Raw genomic sequence first — 26,204 nt, 5'->3', positions numbered from 1 at the left:
TTAGATGTTATATCAAAATTATGTTTGGAAACTGTGTTTTAATTAGAGAGAAAATAACTGAAAGTATGTGCCCTGTTAGTCAAGAGCAAGTCAATTGAACTTTACATCATATGCCTGCAAAAAAGAGTACAGACTTTTTTTTTCCTTTCATCTTCAAGAATATGTTAGGCTTTTTGACTAACATCATTTGTGATAGTCAGTCACCCTCAGCTCATCTCTTGCCCACTGTAAGGAAATCATATCAAGCTAGAAAGCTCATATTAGAACCATCTTTTTTTTGTGAGAAACAGCATAGCTTTTTCTAATGAAGCACGTAACTGTCAAGCTGATGTGGTTGTGTATAGAGATTGGCCATCCGTCTACTAGATGAAAGTAAAAAGGAAAATAAATTGCAATTCTCAGCATTCAAAGTTAAAATGTTCATTTTCTAATTTTTGTTCAATAGTCATTTTATCAGAAAGTATCATTTCTGAAGATGAGAATACTGCTGTTGGCATCATCGTATCTTCCTGACAGATTTTATTCTCAGTGGTTGCCCTCCCTTTTCAGATCCTTTGGAAAAAAAATGTGTTGAAGGACAAGAAGTTGAGGAGAGAGATGTCCATTTCTGAAGGCTCAATTCCTATGCAGAGGAGCATTATGTTGCAGACAGGCTGTCAGTTACAGGACAGTAAGCTTCAGCTCTTACGCTCCTGACTTCCTCCCATGACTGAGCTGACTTTAAGAGTTTGGTTGCTTATCCTTGGACTTCCTAGCCTACAGCAAGGCTCCTTGGATTTTAGCATTTCATGGCAATTACATCACTGAGAGTTCAACTAAGCTTGTCAAGGTTGTCTGCCTGACTAAAGCAAAAGATGAGAACAGGAAAAAGGAAAATGTGGGGATGAGGATCAAGAGCTGTGTGAAGAAGCAGAAATAAAAAGGAGCAACAACAGTCTGAAGTTAGATAATGTATTTAGCCTGTGTGCTTTGGGTGTTCTTGCAGCCACTGCTTTTTGGACTGCAGAGGCAACACTACAGATTCTGGGGATCTTGCCCTTTCCAAAATTGTAAAGCTACGTTTTTGATATCACCTTATAAAGAGAAAAATCAATCAGCACTGTCATCTCCAGCAGAAGAATCAAAATGAATTTGTAGTGATGAAATATTCTTTTTCTTTACTTTCTTTCCTTTTTTTCTATTTTTATTATTTCCTTCCCAGTTTCTTAAGGAAAAGAATATCCTAGCTTCGAACTTCAGTGTTTAGGCAGCAAGTGTCACTGTGGCAGTCAAATTGAACACACTAAAAATCTTTAACAAAGCACAGACAAGCTGCATCTCAGATTTTCTCATGTACTTACAGAAAGGTGCATCATTTTTTGGTCATAGAATGTACATTAAAGCAAAGGCATAACTTTAGTCTTTTAGCTTAGAATACTTTGTTCTTTCTTTTTTCCTTCAACTTTTAGAAATGAAGACTTAGAACTGATATATGTTACAGTACCAAAAAGGAAACCTGTGCTTCAGTTGAACTGTCTTCAGTTGAAGTGGATGTTGCTCATCTCATTGTTCCTCAAATAGCTTTCACTGAGTGAGTTCAAACAGATATAAACGATATTCTTACATTCATATAACAGCAAGTATTTTGACCCTGTAATTCAATGGGGTCAAGAAAAAATGTTAAATGTTACATTCACTATCTCAGTCTAATGTGTGACTGCATAAAAAACCATCTTGTTTACATTTTCCATAACACAAGGAGTCAGATAGCTGACTGAAATGAACTGTGCCCTTTCTGGGACTGTTATTTCAGTTCACAAATGCACTTCTAAAGAAAATCTCCCCATTTGCAGTTTTGTTCACGTAGCAAAGCCATCTTGGCACATGCAGAGTAGATACCTGTGATGAAACTAAACTGGAAGGGAAATGCAGTGTAGAAGTCAAAACTATGAGAAAAGAACTTCGTGGATTCTGTGCATTTCATGTACTTTAATTCATTGTAACCTCTATATCAAAATGGTTTTCTTGAGACTTTGAATCTCTCCTACAAGCAGTGAAATGATATGCTCGATATGATCTGTAGTCCTTAATTTCAGCCTGAAAGTTTGTCTGGAATCAAATACAGCATGTTTTCAGTATTTCCTATTGTTGATATTTGTGAATATAGAGATGGAATAAAATACACAAATATGCATTAAAAAAAAAACTACAAAAAACAAGCAATCTAGATATTTTTTCAATATGCTCCAAAGTTTCATGTTTGATGCTGAAATATCAGAAAAGAGAATTAGTCTATCTCTCCAGCCCTTCTGCTCTTTGTTGAATGACTTTCAAAACTGTATTTGATACACAAAACATAAAATCTCTTATGTTTCTGTTTTTGATTAATGGATTTGTTTCAGGTTAGTATTAAAAATGTCCAATTATGAAGCCTTTCATTTTAGCAAAATTCCAATGCTAATTTTAAAAATTCCAACGATTCCCAGTCTTTTTATTTCTGAGCATTTATTGTATGGGAATGCTAACTAACAAAAAAAAAAAAAAAAAGAAAAAAAGAAAAAAAGAAAAAAAGGGCATTTTGAAATTCTAAATATTCTCTTACTGACTTTATTCATTGTCTTTGGTTTGAAAGTTTGGATTTATTTTGTCTGTAAACCAATTGCAGTAACAACGGTTTCAGGTTTTGTTGTGAAACAACAAAAAAAAACCTAATCAGTCTTGTAACAGCAATATCTATTTGGAGACAATAAAACCTCTTATCTAAGTTTTGATATGCAGGATTAAAGACTATAAAACCTCTTATCAGCATTTTGATATATTATATGTAGGATTAGAAATATAGGTTGCCATGTTCTGTGGCCTGTTTATCAGTGTTTGCTGAAAGCACATTGCTGGGATACAACTCTACAGTCTGGGCTTATTTTCAGTCTGCAGATTGAAAATGTTAAAAAAAAAAACAAAAACAACCAAAAACATAAATCCTGCAGTGTTTAAACGTATTAAATGTAAATCAGAAGACTTGAAAATGCAGGTGAAATTCAGCAAATCATTTGCTACTATAGCTCTTCTAAGAGCTATACTAAATAAAGAGTATGAAATTGCTGCTTTTTCCTTGACTAGGTTAGGATTGTGTGTATGTTGTCCCTGAGAACTGACTGTGGTACATATCCATGTAAAATTCTTGTTTATGTTACAGACCAAATATAACATTCTCTATTCCATATTTTTGCAGTATAACTGTTACCAGGGACAGGCAGAATACCTGTGCTTCTGCTCATCAGTTCTGACTTGAATTATAAGACTGCTATAATTTCACACACACCAAAAAAAGTCTTTATGCAATCTAATCAGATTTCTGAAAGGGACACGTAGGCATGACATGCTAAATGACAGTATTATCACAAAACATTTCAGTTTATGTTGACAACCTGATTATATTTTCATTTGTGTCTCTGCAGTCAGTGCAGGAAGATTCTGTGTTCTATAGATGTGTACTTATTCAGTGGGCTTCCTTGGATCTTATGCTGGTGTGATATTATCCAGAGCCATTTTCATTCTTGGAAAGCACCCAGGAGGGTCTCCCAACTCTTCCTTTCAAAGACTTGAAATGATGTAGACTTACTGATTCCCCTGAAGTTGATAAGGATTTATATTTTGTTTCTCTGACTTCTGAGAGAAGATTTTTTTATATGCTGGACTATTAATATGTCATACATAGGTGTGAGAAGTATACAATACGTATTGCAGAGTGTTTCATACTAATTCATCTTTGTCAGTAATAAGCATGACAGTGACATATTACTCATAAAAGATATAAAAAGAAAACTGTACCATCTCACTGCATTATATTAATTATATTACTTTAATTTGTCTCTGGTATGGCAGCAGACGTGGGGACTGCTCCAATATCTCAGGGTTCCACTCTCACCAGCTTATGAGCACCCTACATTCTTCCAGCTTGCTTCAGGATCTGGTATTGGCTTTGCTGAACGTGAAACTGGTTAGCTAAATGGTGTTATTGTGTGATTTCTGGCACAAGGTACTAAACTAAAGTGAGTGAAAATGGGAGAAAAGAAGGAGGGTCAAAGTGCTTGTAAGTCATGCTGTAAGGGCAGATAACCTGTCGTTCTCAAATCAGCCAGAAAAGTAATGCTGATGTTAAAGATGACATGTGCTGACATCTGATTTACATCTAGCTTTTATGTTAGCTTTAGATCCTATGTATATATATCAAATGAAATATGAAATGTATGACTTCTCTGCTTGAGTTCATCTAAAAGTTCAGTAAGATAGAAAGAGCTGTCACTTCATGAGGGTACTTTTCCATTCCAGAGATGTGTAGGGGTACTCACAGGGTAATCCCTGTGTTTCATAAGTCTTTGTAGATATTCAGCTGACTTCTACATGTGTTCCCAAAACTTGTAGCTCTTCCTTTCTTACCTGTTTCTCTACTCTTGCAAAACCAAAGCTGAGCTCTGAGAGAACAGGTGTCACTGGTAATAGCTCAGGGTAATGGAACCATTTGGAACTTCCTTGAGGGGAATGAGGAAGGATAGCAACAACACAGCAGTGTTAACATGGGGAATTCTGTTTTTGAGTCTTGCTTGCTCCTATGGCTTCATGTTTTTCTCAGATCTAACAAAATCATAAGTTTTAGGGAGCGTTTTGTGTGTCAGTGGTTTGGGATAATTCTCTTTGGCTGAGTTTTCTCTTTGCAGTAATTTCTGTTGGGAAATTCTCTCTTCTAAAGTGTTCTCAACAATAGAAAATTGTACATTATTAGATATACATAATCTTGCAGTACAATTGCACATAAAGAAATATTAGAGCAACATTAGAGCTTGAAATTTAACTACATGGGAAGCCAGAGATAACTGTGAAAAAGAGAGTTAGTAGTATCTTTACATGCACAGAAATGTTTAAATGAGGTGTTTTCGAATTCAGCCTTCAGTTTTTCTTAGATATGAGAATTCCTTTGTCAGTCTTGTTTTGAGGAGTTATTCTCTGTCACTTCTCAGTTACAGCACTCTATACCCACATTTGCTGTCAGCTGTTTAGACCTTTGCAAATAGAAACTGGAAGCAATAAGTTATACTTTATTGCTATTTTTTGATGCTTTTATTTATTTACTTTTTAAGAAAGCAGAAAAAGATTAACTACTTTAAATGGAATGCTATGCAGTGGAACTTACATTTCAGTAACACACCTGCAGTCAAAGATTTTTTGCAAAACATGGCTGACATACTGATGTTTAGATAGACTACTTTGTACTTTATTACTTAGAAATATGTGTCCTGCTCAAAGAAAAGCTAGATGGATGTTGCCAAGACATAGTTCTGTAACTAATACTTCCCCATATTTAATAGATAGGCAGTCTTGACTCCCTTTTTTTTTGTTGTTGTTGTTTTGAAGCCACATTTAGATGTGTAGAGTTGCCAAGGCTGCCACAGTTAACACTGACTTAGAAGGTCTAGATTCAATTGTACTCAAAAAGAAATATAGCTGTTAATAAATAAATTCTGGATTTGATTAACTTTGCAGATTGTTTAGTGATTTATTTTAACGTATTGGGTTTGCAACTTAACGTGCTTGATTTGGTAAAGCCCAAAGACAGCTACTAAAATTAATTGGAGGCTTGTTAGTTTCATGTTGTTGTGGTTTAACCCGTCAGGTGGTTCAGCATCACACAGTCATTCTCTCACTCCTCCATTCCCAGTGGGCTGGGGGATTGAATAGAATAAGAAATACAATATAGAACTTGTGGCTTGAGATAAAACTATGTACAAAGTTGGGGAGAGGGGGGGGGGGGGGGAAGGATAATAACTATGACAAATATGTATGTATATTACAAGTGATGAACAAGAAATTGATCAGCACTTTCTGACTGATGCCCAGCTAAACTACTGAGCAGCAGAAGGGGAAGAGATGAACTTCCACCCCTTCATAACTCCTTCCACATGATGTTATGTTATGGAGTATCCTTTTATCCAGTTTAAGTCAGCTGTCGTAATTCTGTTTCCTCCTAGCTCCTTTCCAAGTTGCAAAAATGATGCACATCAAATGCATTCAATTCCTCATTATATGTATGCTATTCAATATGCTATTCTGAGGGTAATACTACATCAGTAAATTTACTAGTGTCTAGTATAAGTTGATAGTTTCAAGTAACTTTAGTAACTATGCTGATAAGGAAAATATTACATGAACCATGGAATTTAGGTAATGGAAAGCTTAATCCAAACGCATATGTAAGTTTTGTTGGAACTCTAAAGGGATATAGCTAAGCACTTTCCAACCACAGTTATGCTCAGAAACAGCCAAGAACCAATTCAGCTCTTAGACAAAGCTTCTGATGTGCTCTGATTTATTCTTTCTAATGTAACATTTACACTAGTTTCAAACCTAAAGAGTAAAATATGAGCTATAAATTCCCAGCCAGCTATTAAGGCAAGTCTTGGGAAATTTTTGCATAAAGGGAAAAAAGTATATATTATAATATTACCGCTATAGTAGTTAACTTTTATTTAATTCTTTTTAAAATGTTGAGATGATCAAATGAAAAATGGCCATGGAATTTGAAGTGATGTAAAAATTTTATTTTCTCCCAATTGTTTTTATGATATTTATCTACTTGCAAATGATGCATGCATTTCAATTTCATGGGAGTTAAAGCTTTATATGCAACAGTCTATTGTAAGTCTTGGTAGTATTTACAGGATAATTCTGTAAATATCCTGATAATTACAGGATAAGTCTTGCAGGTAGTATTTACAGGATAATTCTGTTAGATGAGTTTTATACAGAGTAGATGGTTTTGTCCCCTCTTAGCTGTCAAGCTTACATATTACCTATATGAATGAAAATCAAAACCTTTATAACTTTTCTCAGTGATTCCTTACTTTGTGCATATGTGTTGCCTTCAGTGTTCAAATTTTCCATGAGAAGTCTCCAGGCTGGCATTTGATGTCCACTGTGGGTGGTTCAACTGCTTAACCTAATACAATAAAAAAAAAAAAAATAGATTTACTAGACATTTAGGAAACATACTGGCTAAATCTGTAGTATTTTTTTTTACACTTTTCAGATAATTGTTTTCTGAATTTCTAAACGATACTTCATCACACACAGGACTTCACACCTTAACTAAAAAAAAAAAAAAAAGCGCTTATGCATTGTGTCAGAGAGGTGAAGTTGGCCTGGTTTTATGTGAAAAAGACCTCTTCTTTCTAGTTTGAAAGGAAAATCTTGTTCCATTATATTGATCCCAAACTCAGTGAACACAGATTATTTTTAAATTATAAAACTTATTTGTCATTCTCAAAATTCCTCTGTCTAAGCCCACATAGGTCAGGTGTTTATTAATCCCAATGTATTATGCACAGTTTACCAACACAGAGGAGTTTAGGAATTATGACTGAATTGTTCTTCGCATTGAATCATAGAGAGTAATTAGAAAATTGCTAGCTACTTCCTAGCTTACAATTTCTATCTTCCATGTATACAATTGATCAACATCAGTTATTAACGGTAGTTAATACAGTACGGTAGTTAATAACTGTACTAATAGTAACTCCTATAATAAAGAAGATAAATCCAAGCAAGCAGGTGCTACATTACTTCCAATCCTGTGGTCTCCATTTCTGCAGAGATGGAGCTTGAAGTGCTTTAGGAAATCTGAATAATTCATTTGTCTCCAGTAACGATGTGTGAAGGCAAGGATACTCTGCGGTTTCAGCAGCAGCTGCTTCAAAGCAGTATTAATGTTGGGTTTCACAATAGAAATATCCAGCTATGCTGAAGTCTGGTATTCTCTGCCTTTCAATCCTTCTGTCACAAGTTCCTGTGTTACCACAAAAACTGGCTACACAGGTGTGCGGTGAAGCAAACTGGGAAACTGAAACTAATTCATCTTTTTTTTCTTCTAAGAGATAGAAAAGGAAAGAAAAACTGCCACCTTCTGAAACAACTGCAGCCCCGTTCCAAGTTGTAGCAGGAACTTTTCACAAGGGAAATTCTGCTGTTGCAGCTAAGAGAGCAGCACAGTATCTGCTTGAGTAGGATTAAGTTTCAGAGAGAGGGAGAAATAATTATGTCATCAACTGGTATTAATGCTGTCTAATATTTTATATATCATAAATTGGAATTTAAATCCTTCTGTAAACATCCAGAGAGATTGCTTACTGGTTATAACTTCCATTTGACAAGAGTAAGAAAGTATAAGTTACAAGATTTAAGTATCAGAAGCATTTTGCAGCTGCATCTAGAATAGTATATTTGAAGTTAAAAAATAGTTAAATGCTACAAGTATGTTTCTCCTGACTCAAAGATATAGCTATCACACTGTGAATAACTCTGCTGTTGCTGTTTAATTGTAAGATTTCTGTTAACACAGTCCAGCAGCAGGCTAACTTCAGATGTGGTGTAGTACCAGTAAAAGTGGTGATCAGTTATATCCTTCCAAGCTTCCCAGTTAAAAATGTTAGTGTAATAAGTACCAGCAATGATTAGGTTTTATCATAGATAGATTTTCCAATTCAAAAGCATATTCTTCTGTCATTAAATAGAGCTTCAGCATCTTGACAAGTAGTTCCATTGCAATTATTAATATATCTGTGACCCACTCAGAATTACATGTGTGATCTGCATCAAGAAGAGGTAAGCAAGTTTGTTTCGGCAGAATTAATCATCCCATGAGATATGGAGTTTCTACCATCTTTATCCTCCCTTACATCAGCCTACCAGGACAGTACAATAGGCATGTAGGAGCAAGGATAAACATACAAAACAGCAAGCATAAAATGAAACATTAGCCAAAGACAGTTCTAGTTCAGAAAAAAAAAGCATTCCACAATTTGTGGTAGAGGTTGCCTACCAGAAGTCAACATCAAACATATAGCTCCTAGAGAGCCAAGGAAGAGTGCCACGTGAAATGTGAAAGAGGAGATTAGTTAGTGACTGCTGTAGTGGAGTAAAGGATGCTAGGTCAGGTTGTGCCAGTGTGGTGTATTTCTCAGGTTTGTTTCATTACTTTGCTGTGATCTGATCTGTACAGCATTTGCACACTGATACCTCTTCAAAAAGCAAGTTACACTTGTTTTATCACTCCAAAGTACAATTCAGTCTGTTTTTATGTGGACAAAATTCAGAATCTATTGCTTATAGTCATATCCTCCATTCTGCAGAGCTGGAATAAGAGACCCAAAGCTGTTCACTTCTAGAATCACAGCAGGTATTCTACCTGTTTAGGATTTGGGAAAAGGCATTATGATATTTTCCTAAAATACTCCTTGGCATTCACCCAGTGCACTGGAATATAGAGGGATTTAATATGAGCACAAGAATTATCTTTTACCTCTAAACATTTTTGTAACTGCAACTCTTAAAATGACACCCCTTTTGAATCCCACATTAAAATACATTAAATAGGGAGAGCAATTCATCTGAAGACTTCCAAAAAGAAGTGTTCTGTTTGAAGTTCTACAAAAATCTTTGAAAAAGATTGAAATGTTGATGCTAGGAATTAAAAATCATTTCTTTTTTATCAAAATCAGTCATAGCAATAGCATCAACTGATACTATTGACTGATAAATAACATCATACCAATTTCCTTCTCAAAACACTCCTTGAGTATTATAACCTACTCACTTTTGAGAAGAAAAGGGAAGAATGTTGCTATTTTGGCTTTATGGCAGTACTCTAGTTCCCACCAGCTGATCACTAAATTTGGAGTCAGAATCCTCATGGAGGACACCTACTTGCTCAGCATTTGCTGCAAAACATAATCAGAAGAAAAAGCACAAGATTTCAGAGAGAAAATGTTGGGTATGGTATGAAAACACATTTCTTAACAAAGGTTCGAGCAAACTTGTATAACTAGATGTGTATATAATTGTTTCATTTGTGGTGGGTACTTCTGAGAATAGCAGCCATGTTTTGTCTTGTGTGGTATTGGCTCCTGTATAAAAATTAGAAACTTTTTCTACCTTTTTTCTTTAGTGAATATAGGAAGCACTTTTTTTTTTCAATTTCTTTCTTTCTTTTTTTTTTTTATTATGAATTAACATCCTGTGAAAGAAAAAAAATCCTTCAAAATTGCATTTTAAATCTCTCTTATCAAGTACAGTGCTCTGTATTTCAGACTGCCATAGCTCATTAACTTAATTGGTAAGAGTATCCTTTCATCTTATCTTGTAAGAGCTGAAAAAATATTTGTTAATATAGAAAACTATTCTTTAAGCTGAAGTGTTTAATGACCACACCAGGGATACTGGGAACAGGAAAGATTCCAAAGAAGTCATCATTCTTTGTAGAAAAATGCTTTGTAAATCATTGGGTATACTACTTTTTGTTAGATAAAATATAAAATCATAAAACCTCGTTGGATCAAAAAATTTATCTGCTTTGAGGGCAGAACTTTCAAAGAGAGAGTTATCTTATTTTTTAAAAAAATATTATTATTTTTCATTTATTTTTTCTTCAAGGGGCTGTTGGTTCCATAACCATACTTGGCTTATGGAGTGTCTTTTCCTTTGAATCTCTGCGTATCGCTGTAGTGCACTAATTACTCAAGGCAAAACACACTCAGACTGCTTTTCTTTCTGCCAAAAGAGAGTTTCTCTGTTCATGTCCTCTAGCTTTTGAGGCAATAGCACTCCTTTAATCTGGATCTACTCTAGCCAATAGAGAGGGAAGGTGTAAGAGTAACTAACAGATGCTTCCGCTCAACTCTTGAATATTAAAATATGTCCTTACTTGCTTACAAACTAAGTAGGAGAATTCTCCAGCAGTCCAGATTTGTATATGCAGGCATAAGTTAAAGAAAATACATCTATTAGTTTTGTAAAGTGAAATAGAAAACTAGGGCAATGGAAAGAGAAATCCTCCAGCAATTCACAAATGTCTCAGAATTTAGCTACATTGCATCTTACTGTGGTAACAAGCAATTGGCATATGTTACTGTAAAACTAAGTAACAGATTACAAGATGCAAAAGAAATACATTTGTATTTTCCTTGCTAAAATATTCAGATTTTGTTAGCAAGCATGCTGTCCATCATTAGATACCTGCTCATTTTTATATCTTACTGCAAATGGTCTTGCTAAATCACTTGAACAGGATAAAGCTCTGCAGTGATTGCCAGCTATTCTGTCACATCAGAGATTTCTTACTCCTCCTTTTTTTTTCTTCTTCTTGGATGACAATCACAGGGTGAAAATGGCAAGTTCTTGTGAGATGTTTTCTAACATCTGGTTCATTATGAGCTCCTCAGGCACTTGGGCAAAAATTCTGGAAGAGATTCTGAGCTCCACACATAATGAGGTGACTTTCTGGCATCTTACATGCAGCTTCCCCTCCATATGTCCTTTGGATGGGATTTGCACGTTACATCTTGCTGCTGAGTCTACAGACACAGGCACCCTGAATGAGAATGTTTACCTATAAATACAACTGAGCCACACTGAAATGTTTTCATTTCATAGTAAAGGTTCCACTTCAAGTAAATATGACGTTAAATTTTCATGATTGACATTTTTCAGTCCAGAAAGTAAATAATGCTAACAGTAAACTCTAAATTAGGATGTATATCTTTTTGTTCATTTAATTAAACTACTGTTGTCTAACCACAAAAGTAAACTTAACAGTTATTTGTAAAATACTTGCCTTCTGCTTTTTGTCATTGATTCTTAGATAGGCAAGGTTGTAGTTTTGTTTGTTACTTGTTGGAAAAAAAAAAACCAACAACATCCAAACAAAAGATAACGCTTGAGGAATTGTAGATGTCATATTAATATATGTTGAAAAAATATGATTATGATAGAAACATGTCTGTCTTGATCATATACTCCCCAAGATGCATTTGCTTTATGTTTTTTCTATATCTAAAGGTTTTCTGCCTAAACCAATGCCTTTTAGTAGCTAAAACTCTCTCTCAAAATAATAATAATAATAATAATAATAATAATTTCAGTAAGAACCAGAATACTTAAGTGGACTGGGCTCCATTTGAAGGAGCGACAAGACTTTGAGACTGTTTGGACTCTGTGAGTTTCTTTAGTAATAAAATGAACTGAAAGTAATCTTTAAAGTGTTATCATCAACAGTACATTGATGTAGAAATGCATTCCTGTAAAAAGGAAGGGCTATTTTGCCCTTTTTTTTAATGTGAGAAAGAAAATGAGAAAATTTACATATAATGAATTAGGAGAAAATACATTGTTCTTTAAATATTTTTTTTCCTGCCTGCTGAAGTGCCTGAATATGAATATACACCAACCTGATGTAGGAATTTTCTGTCCTGTAATTTTTCAACAAGTAGAATAACTTATATTTGATAGAAAATGATTTTTCATTAGTAAAATACTTACAATATTTCACTTTGAATTTTCTCTACTCAGGTGTAAATAATGCTTCTCAGAATCAGTTGAGGTATAATCAAGTGATTTCTTATTAGAATCTCTGTAATTTTGGCACTTTACAACATCTTTCATCAACTGTTCGGGGATTACTTAAAACCAGAAGGCTATTACTTTTTTTTTTTTTTTTTTTTTTTGTATTTTCTAAGTTCAGGAAAGTGAGCAAGCAAAACATTTCCTTTCTTTTGAGTAGAGGAAGCTTAAATAAACTGCTTTTGGACCACCAATAGCTGTCCTTTTCCCAGGAAAATGCATTATTAGTTTTGGTTTTGAAGTCACCTTTTTGTTTTGTTTTCTTTTTTGCTAGAGCACTAAAGTGATTTCAGAAGGAAAGATCAGTCTTTGAAGCATCCCCTTACACTTCCTTTGAGAACTTGGACAAATTATTGTGTTATCTTTGTGTCTATTTTCAGTATGCATAATAATAATAATAACATACGTCTTGTTCATATGTGTGTTATATTGCTTAATTTGTTTGTATATCTATAAAGTATTTAAATACTCTAATGAGTACTTCAGGAATAATTACATAACCAAAAAAGAAAAACCAACAAAAGACTGTCTTTTTTATATAGTTCTTATCTTGAATGTAACTATGCAGAGTTTGATGGTTTCTGATTGCTTGTTAGTTTCTTTATTTACTTTTACTATTTTAACTTTATCTATATCCTGAAGTTCTTGATTTTTCAATTGGAATTTTTTTCACTTGGAATTTTTTTCACTGACTTAATGTAGATCAAGATTGACCTGATACTTAGAGTGGAAAAAAACATATACAGACAATGTTACATATCTGTGAAAAGGTTTTTAGGACCTTTTATCTTTTGACTTAAATTATTGAGTAAATGAGGTTGTAACATTAGTCAATAGATAGAGTTATTCTGGTTTCAGGAAACTTTAGCAGTTTTCTGGCAGGGAAAACAAAACAAAACAGAACAACAACAAGAAAACAAAACAAAAGAGAAGTTTAGTTTCCATTGGTAAATGAGATACAGCTTAACATATCTTTCTGATTCAGCTTGGGATCACCATGTTCTGGAATGTGCAACCCCAGGCTGTGTAAGTCTTTCCATCTTATTAATTCTTATGGGAATGTTTTTAAACTGACAAGTGGGTTAGAGACTGTATAGCCCACTTGTTCCTTCAACCATCGAGTAGGAGAATGTATAAGTCACTTAAAAAACAATAAGTGTAGATGGATGCTTGTATTTCTGGGAGCTTTCATTACTGGACCCTTACTGTTAGGCATAGAGGGTCCTCTTACTCTACCTTCTTTTCTTTAAAAGTACACACAGGGATTCTTCTAAATTTCTGCCTTTTAAAAATCAAGTTAATCTATAAAATATAATAATTTTTGAGGCATCATGACACTTTGCATAATTTCACACCCAATTGTTCCTTCTCACTGGGCGAAGAAAGAGTTGGTTTTATGTTCTGTAATCACACATGTAGTGGGGTCTTGGAAATGTCATTTGCTGGAAATTACATGACAAGGAAGGAATTTTTGTGATTGAATTTATTTAACTGCTGAGAGGTCAGAATACTAAAAGCCTTCAAAATTACAATTAAAATAGAACTAACCTACTGTTTGAAAATATATCCCCATTTAATTAGATCCTTTGTAATAAAACTGTACTACTCAAAGGAACAGATGAAATAAAGTGAAATAGCTTCATCAGTGCTTTACCACCTTTACCACAAAAGGACAAATATTGAGAAATCAGTGATGCTTACTTCTCTTTTATTCTTTTTGTCACTTCAAGGGAGTTGATTCTGGAATTTTTTTCACTGACTTAATGTAGATCAAGATTGACCTGATACTTAGAGTGGAAAAAAACATATACAGAAAATTTGCTTTTTAAAGAGATGAATAACGTTATGAAAAGGGTATCAACCATTAATGAAGCAGCTTGTCTTTCTGTCTGTCTAGATGGCAACCCTGTTTAAAAATAGGAAAGTAAGAATTACTGCCTTAGCACCTGTTGGAGCTGAACTATGTTTAGAGGAGGAAAAGATGTCCACAGGACCACTGAAACTCCTGTGATGATAGATACAATCACACAATCACAGAACTGTAGGGTTAGGAAGGGACCTCTAGAGATCATTGTGTCCAACTCCCCTACCAAAGCAGCTCCCTAGTCCAGGTTGCACAGGTAGGCATCCAGGTGGGTCTTGAATGTCTCCAGAGAAGGAGACTCCACCACCTCTCTGTGCAGCTGTGCCAGTGCTCCGTCACTGCACTGTGAAGAAGTTCCCACATGCATTTGTGCAGAACCTCCTATGCTTCAGTTTGTGGCCATTTCCCCTCGTCCTATCACCACACACAGCTGAGAAGAGTCCAGCCTCATCCCTTTGCCTCCTGCTCCTTAGATATTTATAGATGTGGATGAGATCCCCTCTGAGTCTTCTTTTTTCAAGACTGAACAGACCCAAGTCTCTCAGCATTTCTTCATAAGGGAGATGTTCCATGCCCTTTATCATCTTTGTGGCCCTCTGCTGCACTCTTTCAGTGAGATCCCTGTCCATAGTGCCGTGTATTGTGTTGTGTGGGTGGTATTGTAGCTTTCTGCTCTCACAAAAGGTTTTCAATGCAATGACAATCTCTTTCATTAAGCATGTCATTAAGTAGTGTCATTAAGCAGTGTATCACCTTTGGAACTAGAAGAGAAGATGGAGTAAAGGTGCGGAGTAATGCCTTGCTCATCCCTGCTTCAAGTCTTGATTTAACAAGGTTTTGTAGTATTCCTAGAGCTGTGAGTCATGAAACCAACTGACTTCTCAGTTGGCATATGTTTATAAAGGTTAGGGGAGGAGGGAGGAAAACACAGAATAGAAATACTTCGTATATGACATCAAACTCCTTTTTACATTACACATTCTTAATGCTTAGATTTCCCTTCAGAAATGTCATTTTAAAAATAGTCAAATCAAGAAGAAATGTAGAAATTACTGAGTTAACTGTGTTGCTTTGCCAGACTTGATTTACACACGAGAAGTTAAGTTTAGTAGTCAGAAGATTTTAGACCATTTTCAGACTGTTGTGAAGAGGATAGTATTTGCTGGTTTGGAAAATCTTCAGATCTTGACCATATCAATACTTAATGGAAGAAAAGGAAGGATTTCTATTCAGGCTCTTGGCTTGGTTTTGGGTGGAATCCATCTTGCCCAAAGTTATCTGTCAAGATGTTGAATGTTTATCTAAATTAGCTGCTGGGCTTTTTCCTATGGTCATGGACAGAGATGGCTGCAAGGGGTGATTCAGTAAGACAAAAAATAGTTGTTACATACTATCAGTAGCTCCCCTAAGGATTTCTGAGGTCACAGGGAAACTGAGCCAGAGGGGATTTGCTGACGAAAAAGATACAGCATTTTTAAGAATTGATGCAGTTATCCTTTTTGTAACACTGGAGGGTTGTAATTCCTCCTGAAGTGAATTCACTCAGAAGTTACCCTTATTGACCCATTTTCTGTGAGAGCAAAAAAAAAAAAAACAACAATCTCACACGCACAAGTTCTGTTGGGTATTCTGTATTGGCATCTCATTATACTAATGCACAACTGCTATTTGAGCTCAGCCTTGAGGTTTTAACTCCAGCTTGACATTTTTCTACTGAATTTAGAAAAATAGCTGCACTTTATATCTCATTTTCTGTAATGTCAGCAAGATGCATAATTTCTGTAATTTCACTGTTAGCTTCTAATAAATCAGGATCTTCCTTGTCTCATGAAGCCATGAAAATGATCATAGAATTTTTGTCTGCACACTCTTTATTAAGTAATTTAAAATCTTATCCCAGTGAGAGCCCTTGGTTGGGCTGAATGCATGCTAATGTTGTGTTGCCTTCCAGAGGCAGCCTTTGTAAGGCAATGCTGCTGATGATCTTAATTGTCTCAATACATCTTGGTGTGCTTTAATGCCTTTAAATTAATAATGCAATTTAATACCGTTATTAAGTCTTGAATTGCATTACTTCAGCAGAAACATAAAGCTAATGTGATTGTGTACCATAGGGATGGAAGCACCTGTGTTTTTAAAGGCTTGTCCTCCACAGGTTGGCAAAATATTTTGTTCATATATTTCTGGGGGCCACTGAAGACCTCACATTTAACTTATGACTCACAATGAAAGGTCAGAAGCCACAATTACACAATGCCTTATGAACAGTGTATAAGAAATAAAGGTCATTGCCAATAGGTTGGGTGCCTGTGGAAGCAATAAATATGTTAAACAAAACATAATTTTAGGTAAAGCAGTATACTCCAGATTACATGAAAAATGCAATAATAAACTGAATTAAAATCAATAGTTTCTGTTAATCTGTCCTGGGGATTTTCTTCTTACCTTCAAATTTGGTTATTTTTTTTGTACAGAGCTTTCATTATTGTGCAGAATTTAAAAACTTAGGGTATTTGAATATTTTAATATTGGTGTCTGCATTGGCCTACATTACTTTCTGATTGATCTAGTACAGAAAGAGATAAAAAAATCTAAATCATCTTCAGATGTATAATCTACAAAACAAACAATCAAACAAAAAAAGTAACAGCATGATTTCCTTTGCTTCTGAAAGCATCACCATGAAAATTGTGGATGTGGAAAAAACAGAATTGTTCTGCCCTGTGGCACATTGCTTCTGCACTGAGTGTTGCATACATTTATATGCAAACAATACTACCGCTATTTGATTCAAGTTGAAATAGAGAAATAGATATATGTAAGTTAAGTGCATGACTACCTCAGCTAGAAAATGCTGTTGGGGTTACTGTCAAAGGAAAAATGTATTTCTACTTGTCTAAATTATAGCATCGCCATTACTAAAATGATGTGTAAAATCAAGGAATAGCAAAGCAGTACTGCAACAAAGGAGTGATTATCATGAATCAACCAGAAGTGGATGTTCTCATGATAATACCTGTGGAAAGCAAAGCATTCATCTGGTGCGTGTAGCTTCTGGTCTTATCTGGTTATAGATCATTCTTTTCTTTCCATAGGTAGTGTATAGCGTATAGTTCTCATTAGAGTTAAATCTCATTTATCACCAACTGAGTTTGTATACTTCTGGAGTCATTTACAGTATTTTGCTCATATTAATTTAATCTGCATAAACATATATCAACAAGTGTTACCACTCTGAACAATAATCAGATACTATTTTTGTTTTGTTTTTGTTTTTCCAGCACTCAGTTTTAGAAGTATGTATTACCTGAGCAGAAGAGTTAAAACATGAAAGGAAGACCATTGGCTTACTTCCCCTCCATTGTTTTCTAGTTTTAGTGAAGTGTTGTCATTGGGATGCCATAGTGTGCTTTGTAACTTTATGAAGCTAATTGGTTGGTTAAATTCTGAATTTAATGACAGAACATGAAACTACACAAGGGTTTCCAGTTAGTATTGTTTTCTTTACAAAATATCAGTATATCTCAAGTTAGTATGGAACAATATATATGCTGTATTATACATTCTATCAGAGCATACAAAATCCCTTACAGAAGGTATATTATACAGGAATGGAGTTGTATGTACAATATGTTTTCTTTCTGTTCACATTAATTTAAATTCTGATTGTTTTTCTCTCTTGGAGTTATAAAAATGAAGAAATAATCCTAACTTCTACGTTTTAATATTATTCTTACTGTCGATACAAGTCAGAGGTAGTAACTGCTGCTTTCTTACCTGCAATTGCAAAGCAAGACAGTTTTCTGGAGAGCAAACTATGTGTAGATGATATGTGCCCCCTAGAGGTCGGCAGGCATCAAAACATTCTTCGTTTTGCCCCTACCATCAAACTGACATAAATGATGAAGCTTGGGCAGACTTCTAGTGCAAAGGGACATTGCCAGTGGATAAAGAACTCATAGCTTTAATTCCATATTTATAACACAGTAAATCCTTCTAGAGCCTTACAAACAAGTTCTTCATTTTCTGCTTGTTTTTTTTTAATATGTGTCTCTGACATTAATGTGGTTGTTCCAGAAGCTGAGCAAGCTGTTGACATACACACCTACATTAGCCTAGTTGTTACCTAAGTTAGCTGTATCAGCCACTAATCATTCTGCAGCTATAATTCAAAGGTACTTTGTACAACATAGTGGAGATAGGTAGCTTGGTTATTATTTTGGTTTGGTAAAGAAGACAGTTATTTTACAGACAGTTCTTAATTTAATGCTGAGGGATATATGCAGTATATATATTATATATTATATATATATATATATAAAATAAACTATTGGTATTTAAAAATAGCAGTAATAGAAACCCCTCTTTAGATATTTTTTCCCACGCATCATTTTATATTATTTTTTCTCCTGCTTTCTCTTCCCCAGCTTTTTCTTTGTACATGCATTCAAAGAATCACTGAATTGCAGAGGAGTTGAAGGGACCTCTGGATCCAGTCTAGTCCAACACACTGCTAAAGCAGGTTTCCTTCAGTAGATTGCAAAGTGTCCAGGCAGGTTATGTTGAGAAACATGGTTTAGTGAGAACGATTGGTGACAGGTGGATGGTTGGACTGGATGATCTTGTAGATTTTTTCCAACCTTGGTGATTCTATGAATATCTCCTGAGAAGGAGATTACAGAAACTCTCTGAGCAGCCTGTTCCAGTGCTCTGTATCCCTCAAAGTAAAAAGTTATTTCTTGTTGTTTTTATGGAAATTCCTGGATTCTGGTTTGTGCCTATTACTCTCCCAAGTCCTGTCAGTGCACATTGCCAAAAACAGCCTGGCCCCATCCACTTGACTCCCACACCTTAGATATTTATAAGTATTGATAAGATTTCCTCTCAGTCTTCTCCAGGCTGAACAGTTCCAGATTTGTCAAATGTTCTGCATATGGGAGATGTTCCAGGCATTTAATAATCTTGGAATGTCAGTACACAGACTTCTTGTGCATCAGCCACTCCTCCCAGCTTTGTATCATCAGCAGACTTGCTGAGGGTATGTTCTGTGCCTGCATCCAGGCCGTTTATGAGGGTGTTGAACAAGACCAGACTCAGCACTGACCACTGGGAAATGCCACTAGCTACAGGCCTCCAGCTAAATTCTGCTCGTTGCTCACAACCTGTTCAAGATGTTAAGAGGGAAAAGTAATTGCTGAACTGTTTTTTTCTGATGCTAATTTCGTGTATGCTAATTCAGTGCCAAATTTACCAAAAACTTTGGATTTGGCTGCATAGAAAGCTGCAATACAAGTGATCTACAGTGGAGATGCTGGCAGATGTTCAGACATTATTAAAGGCATGTTATCGTACCAAGGATTACCAATGACTTGCTCTCAGTCAGGGCTGGGAGAATGTCCTTGCAGCTACTTCTTCCGATTTGTACTCACTAGCCCTGGTGCCTGTATGGTTGTTCACTGTGACAGCAGTAAATTGCATTTTTATCCACGAGATATTTTAGTTAGAAGTCAAAATTAACACCTTCTCCTACATTGGTGTGTGTTATATTACATATTGCTGTAATCTTTAACTGATATTTAACTGTATTTGTACTGGAACTTATGTCGGCTGCACTCCGAAACCCTAAACCAGCAACCTGTTACTTTGGATGTTAGCATTAAAGAGCATTGACTTTCAAATCACCTAAAACAGCCTTTCCTGGATAGTGGGAGGATAAAGATGAAACCTCAGTTTGTGTTAAAAACCACTTAGTTATGAGTCATACCATATGGACCCATAACATGTGAGAGGTAATTTTGAGCCTCAGCCACCCAAAGAGCAGCCATGCTGCATTTTGTGGGAGGCTTGAGTCAGTCCACAGCCTCTTGCTGCTGCTCTGTATTCCTTGCACTACTTTTCTGCTTCAGCGTGGGCTCCCCATGGGTTACAATTCCTTTGGGAAATGTCCACCTGCTCTTGATAGGTCTGCCACACACTATTTTGCCCTTTCTTAATTACATTTCCTCAGAGACAATATCACATTGTCTGTCAGACCCAGCCCTGTGCTGAGGTGCATCTCACACAGGACAGCTTCAGCCTTACATTACAGAGGCTCTGCAGCAGCAGGTGCAGAGGTTAATATGAGGCACACCAGCTGCTTTTATTTCTTCAGCCCCTCAAATAGATGTAGTGAAATTAAAATTCAAGCAGATGAATTTACAGCTGTTGCTACATATGTAGTTGTTCACTGTGGAAGGAGTTGAACATTTAGTATTTCACATTTTTCTTTGTTTTATGTGTTTGAATACAAAAGCTGTCTTGCAAACAGGGCCTGGGTTAATTTGGGAGATTATCTAAGGTTTACATACACATGCTATTAACTGTCTTTTGATGGACAAGAGTGAATTTTGATAGGTAAGTGTGGGAGGTGATTGCACTTCTTGCCAACAGTTAATCTCTTTTCTGCACTTATAAACATTTTCACTAACCCATAATTTTTTGTCAGAAGTTTCATTGAGACAATTATTGGGTAATTTTATGTATATTTTATACAAAATTGAGTTTAGAAAGGAAGTTAGTGATTACGGAGTCTTTCCCTTTATTGTGAAGCAGGGAGAAGTATGAAAGAGCAGCTTTCAGGCTGCTTTCTGCCTGGGCAGCTGATGAGCAGGCAGCTCATTTTCAGTGAGAGACTGACTGACCTTCCAGTGTCAGAGAATCCAACCTGGATTACTCACAGTGCATTCAGCAGACTCCCATGGTCATACAGTATTTCAGTACAACACCATCCTTTGCTCTTAGACTAAACACATCTGACACTTCTGTACATAAGTCACACCAAAATGTTTTCTCAAATGTTGATGTTTTTAATGTTGTGTGAGATTTTCTATTTTCCTTCTTAGGTTAATCAGTGGCTCGGAGTCTGTAGGAGGGGGAAACACCTCAATTTCAGTAATTGGTGGAGAAAAGGCTATTAGCTGGGGAGTAAATAATATCTTAAAATCTTTGAATAGCTGTTTCTAGTGCATCTCTATATGGAAGAAACAGAGCAGTATGTTTACCCAGGACATCTTTTTCAGATAATAGTCTTCCATGGGAAGGGGCATGTGTTTTTTGCATGAATATGTGGTCCCATGTGGAGCCAGGAGTTGGACTTAATGATTCTTATGGGTTCCTTCCAGCTCAAGATGTCCTATAGTTTTATGTCTGTGTGCATATATATTGTAGTATGTGTATTGTATATATATGTATTGTATATATATTGTGTATATGTATTGTATATATGTATTGTAAATATATGTAATGTATATATATTATATATATATATATTGTATGCTGTGTGCATATAAATATATATGTGTGTATGTGTCTAAGTACGTATGTAGGGTAGCCTAAGCTGACTCAAAAGAGCAGCATGGATCAGATTTTTTATAAACTAAAGAGTAAATGAAAGGGTCATTTGTAACAATTGTAAATATTGTCATTATGGGTAGCAATTTATGATCATGAAAAGGGAACAGTTAAAATGAGATTCATCAAACCAGGTTTAGATGTGCTGTGTAATAGGTGGAGGACTCCTTTCTTTATCCTAGAGCTTTGTTGAAGGGTCTTTTAATGAGACAACTATTTCTGCATTAATATCATAGAATCTTCATATCACAGGATACTGAACAGCCTTGTAACTCTAAAGGTATCTGAAGGTAAGCGAGACCATGTCCTAAATTGTTAACTATGTATGAAATTGCAAACTTCCTGGTTTGGTCTGTTTAGCCATGATACCCTGATAATGTGTATAAATAATTATCAAGTTTTAAAAACCTGTAGTGATTATATATCAAATACTTGAAAAACGTAATGAAGAGTAGTTAAACTGAAGTTCTCTTCTAAGTAGTAATTTTCCCTGCTTTTTTTTTTAATTTCCTAACTGCTTGCACTACTAGCCATTTTCAAACACTGTAGTGCACTTTCTGGTACTTTGTAAGTGAAGTAAACCAAATGGAGCACTTTTAGGTTGACAAAGTCTAACAGTATCTGCAAAATAGCCACTCAAATTTGCTAATAAAATGCTGAAGTCATTATTCTGCAGTAAACATCATTTTACAGGTTACTTCCAAAGCAAATGTGAAATTAAAATTTATCTTGTGCGTCTTTTGAAGTCAGTTTCACTGGTTTAATCTCCTAAATTCAAGCAGTGAGTTCAGGCCAAAGATATAATCCGTCAAATTTTTGGAAGAAATAGTGAAATTTCTGAAAGCCTCTTTCTGTTGCATTGTCAAAAAAAACATAATGTATTTTGTTTCTGCTTTGACTTTCAAATATATATATACAATTCAGTTTAATGACTTTCCCTTACATTCTTTTGATTTCACGACCTGTTTATTGTATTGATAGTAGACTGTACGTTTCCATAGTATCTCAAGTTTTAAAAATTATTCCAGACTTCTGCCATGTACTGGATGGATATCAAATTATTTGTTATGAAGACAGTAGAAGGAAATACTCTCTTTGTAAACAGATTTTTTTCCTTAAGAGAAAAAAGAAATTAAAAATGTGAAAACAAATAAACAACAATGAAGAGTTCCCAGGAATAAAGTCTATTCTAAACTGGGTGTAGCTCTTTCTAGTTCTGTCGTTACAGAGCTGTTTTTCACGTTTATAAACATTGCACTTTCAACCTCTTACTATCCACTTTTATCTTGTTCAGAGTGATTCTAACAGAAATCTAATTAGATCCAGTGGAAGAAGTGGAAAGCAGAAATACTTCTTTCAGCTTTTAGACTTTTCTATACCTGAAGCTCAAGAATCAAAAGACTTTCTGGCCTTTAAAGTCCACTGAAAATAGAAGCTGCAGGGCAGATATTTTATTATGCTTTTTCTCTTACATTGTAAATTCATCAGAATTATATCCATAAAACTACTGAAGTGCCTTTTATCTGTGAAGGTATATATTATTTTTGACAAAATTGCCAAAAGTTCAGTTAAGAAAAAGAAAGTACCCTTGAGATCTCCTTTACATGCTGCTAATTTCATGTGAAATTCATACCTTATTATGTACAAAGTTTTATGAATCTGTGAAATCTCTTCCTGACAGTGAGAAACCTACTTCATGATACACTTCTATATAAATACCAGAATTCGATTTCACAGTGCAGAGACAATGTATGTCAATTTGTTTTATCAAGTAAACATAACAAAAATTACTGTATCAACAGTTCTGCTTTCCACAGAAGTAATTCTCTTATTTCAAGGCTTTTCCGACACTTGTCTCAAGAGAGATTTTATCAAAAATAAATCAAAAGCAAAAGGTCTTAAAGGTGCACTTCTTGTTCCAGATAGTGTTTCTCATGAATATAGGGAAGGAATCATCAGTTCTGGAACTGGAATAGAGAGAGTCCAGCTGGGCAAATAGCAGCATATTTTAAGGTGTCACAGTCACAGATGTATTTGTAATACTAGAAACCTCAGACACATCCTCTCCATGGTTACCACCCCAAACCATGCCCAAGGACTGATATCACAGTTTAATGGCAGAGATCAAGGGCCAATGCCTGGAAGCTCTCCTGAAATTGAATTTCTATTATTGACATCACTACTGAATACAGAGTGGCTGTTGTTGGCTTTGGAACAGCTTGGAACAGAAATACCTAGTTGCTTCAGAAGCTGTATCTGGAATGTCAGCCAAATGTTGAACTCGGCAAAGAGGACATCAAGGCATGCTCCTACAAAATTGTTTACCACACAGTGTATCCGGGCTCCTTCCAGCTGAAAATTGAATATCATTGTTTGTTGAGGCAGTTTAATGTATCTTCTAGGCTGTATTTCATCTGATCTGCTTTCTTTCCAAATACAATGTCTGTTGTTTTTACACGATGTAAGGGTGTTCAGATTCACTTTCCCCACCCAACATATTAAAATGCTGGGCTGTGCAGTTTTAGCAGAGGGAACAACCATCCTGTTTTATATGAGGGAGAGACCTTGGTATGGTATATGGTATATGGACCTGTGCTAAAGTCATCTTTCGGTGTGAAAAAATTGGACGTGGGTAGTAAATTCCTATTTTCTTCTGTTCTGAAGATGAATTGCAAAGTAATTTCAGCCTTGTTTGCTAATTATCTCAGTCCTGTAGTTGCTGTTGTTTATTTAGTGAAAAACTAGGTATCCAGTATAGCCTTTACACACACACACTATTCTCCTGCCTTGTTCTGTGACACCTGGGAGTGAAATCTCTTGGCATGCTGGTAAGACTGAAACTCTGAGCAATCATGTGGAGCATCTGCTGGTTCAGAATCACTCTTCTGTGTTTAAGCTATTCAGAGGGGTTTTGAAGCCTTCAACTGCAATAACATGTATTAAATGGGATAATAAAAGCACGAGGTCCCACTTGGCATTAATTATATCTAGTTAATTGAAACACAGTAGTCAGTGGCTAATCCTTCTCCTTCACTTCAGGAATTAACTTTTTTTTTTTTTTTTTTTTTTTTTTTTGTGGAGGAAAATGTGTTGTATGAGCTTTAATTACTGTTACACAGGTCACTCTGAAAGTAATGCCTCCTATTCATTTCCATGGAAACCACAACAGATACAATGAGCAACATAACACAGTTTGATAAAGCAAATTCTTAGTGAGATAACACTGTTTTTTAACATAACCACCACTTTGAGCTGTGCATTTTCACCAGTGATGAACAGGAGCCTTCCTGCCACACTTGTAAAAATCTACACCAGCAGAAGTAACTGACTGTTTCACAGCTGCGCTGACAGCACTATTGCTAGGAAATTGTTTCTCACGCATTCTGTCTTTCATCAGCCTGATCAGATGGAGGTCAGAAGGTGCCAAATCTGCATCATACAGTGGATGTGGTAGGACAGTCCAGTCAAGATTGGTGATGTACTCCACAGTCCTCAAACTGATACCAAGCCTGGCATTACCTTGTTGCAAGACAAAGAAAAGCTGTCTTATTCTCTGGCCTGACTGTAGAAGTGATCTGCCTGTGACATCATCGTCCAACATAATAAAATCAGAGGCATTACTTTCAGATCACCCCTCATATTTTTATGCTTCCTCTATGTTTGTGTCAACTTTTGATACCAACAGTATGTCAAATTAAGCTGAAAATGTAATATTTTGAGTGTGTCAGGGGGTTTTATTTTTACTTTTTTACGACATTTCTGTATTCTTTTAATGAAAAGTAGTATTCCAATCAGCGTTCTTAACTGGTTAGTTTGAGAGACAGCATGATTTGTGGAAGAAAAGGAGAACCAAGTTATGATTTCTACCCATATGGTGAGCTGTGCCTAGGGTCCAGGTGGGCTCAGCAACCCCTCTCCCTGTGCTACCCTCCAGACTCCCTTTCTCACTCAGATGCAGACTCATTTTTGCTGTCTTAGACAAATGGTTATCCTCACTTCAGTGTGGTCACTGTGTTTGAAAAATCATCAGAAAACTCTATGATTATACCTAGCCACTTGCGTAACACTGTGAGTAACTAAAGTTATGTCAGTACCATCTTATTACTAGATCTACGTGGTGTGTGGATCCTTGAGTTGTTCTTAACTATTTTCAGCTGTCTCTAAAAGTTTGCTTATACAAAAAAAAGGAGAATGATATTCAGTCATAGAAAGCATTAATATTTTTTGTTTCCTCTTGATTCAGAGGAGTACTTTCAGCTTATATGTCTGTGTCGTTGTGCATTTGCAATCTATTCTAATAATTCCTCCTCTCTCTTCTATTTTGTTCACAGCCTAAATGCTGACATACTACCAGTTTGGTTTCCAGAAGAGGAGTTCACAGAACTACACAGTGCCTGATTCTACTAGCTACTTTGATGTTCCTCCCTGGACCATGTAGGTAAAAGAAACACATCCATAATATTTCTTTTCAAGTACTAAACATATCGGGAGACAGCTGATTTTTTTATAATAGTGCTCACTTCAC

General features: G+C 35.6%; 1 protein-coding gene across 2 annotated transcripts in view; it reads left to right on the top strand.

Moving 5' to 3' along the window:
• The window catches only part of CHRM3 (cholinergic receptor muscarinic 3), a 167,680-nt gene that overhangs the window by 32,742 nt on the left and 108,734 nt on the right, over positions 1–26,204 (top strand). The window contains exon 2 of one of the 2 annotated variants that reach the window (XM_065729837.1): positions 26,011–26,113. In XM_065729837.1, coding sequence (XP_065585909.1) covers positions 26,016–26,113 — 98 coding nt within the window. In that variant the 5' untranslated portion in view covers positions 26,011–26,015. Of the gene's footprint in view, positions 1–26,010; positions 26,118–26,204 lie in introns of those variants that run through there. The other variant, XM_065729846.1, reaches the window with a different exon arrangement.

The sequence above is a fragment of the Cyrtonyx montezumae genome, unplaced genomic scaffold, assembly GCF_038088225.1.
Source record: "Cyrtonyx montezumae isolate F1298 unplaced genomic scaffold, pur_monq_1.0 scaffold_0, whole genome shotgun sequence".
Lineage (NCBI taxonomy): Eukaryota > Metazoa > Chordata > Aves > Galliformes > Odontophoridae > Cyrtonyx > Cyrtonyx montezumae.
The sequence above is the reverse complement of the archived record's forward strand: the minus strand, read 5'-3'. Positions and strand labels throughout refer to the sequence as shown.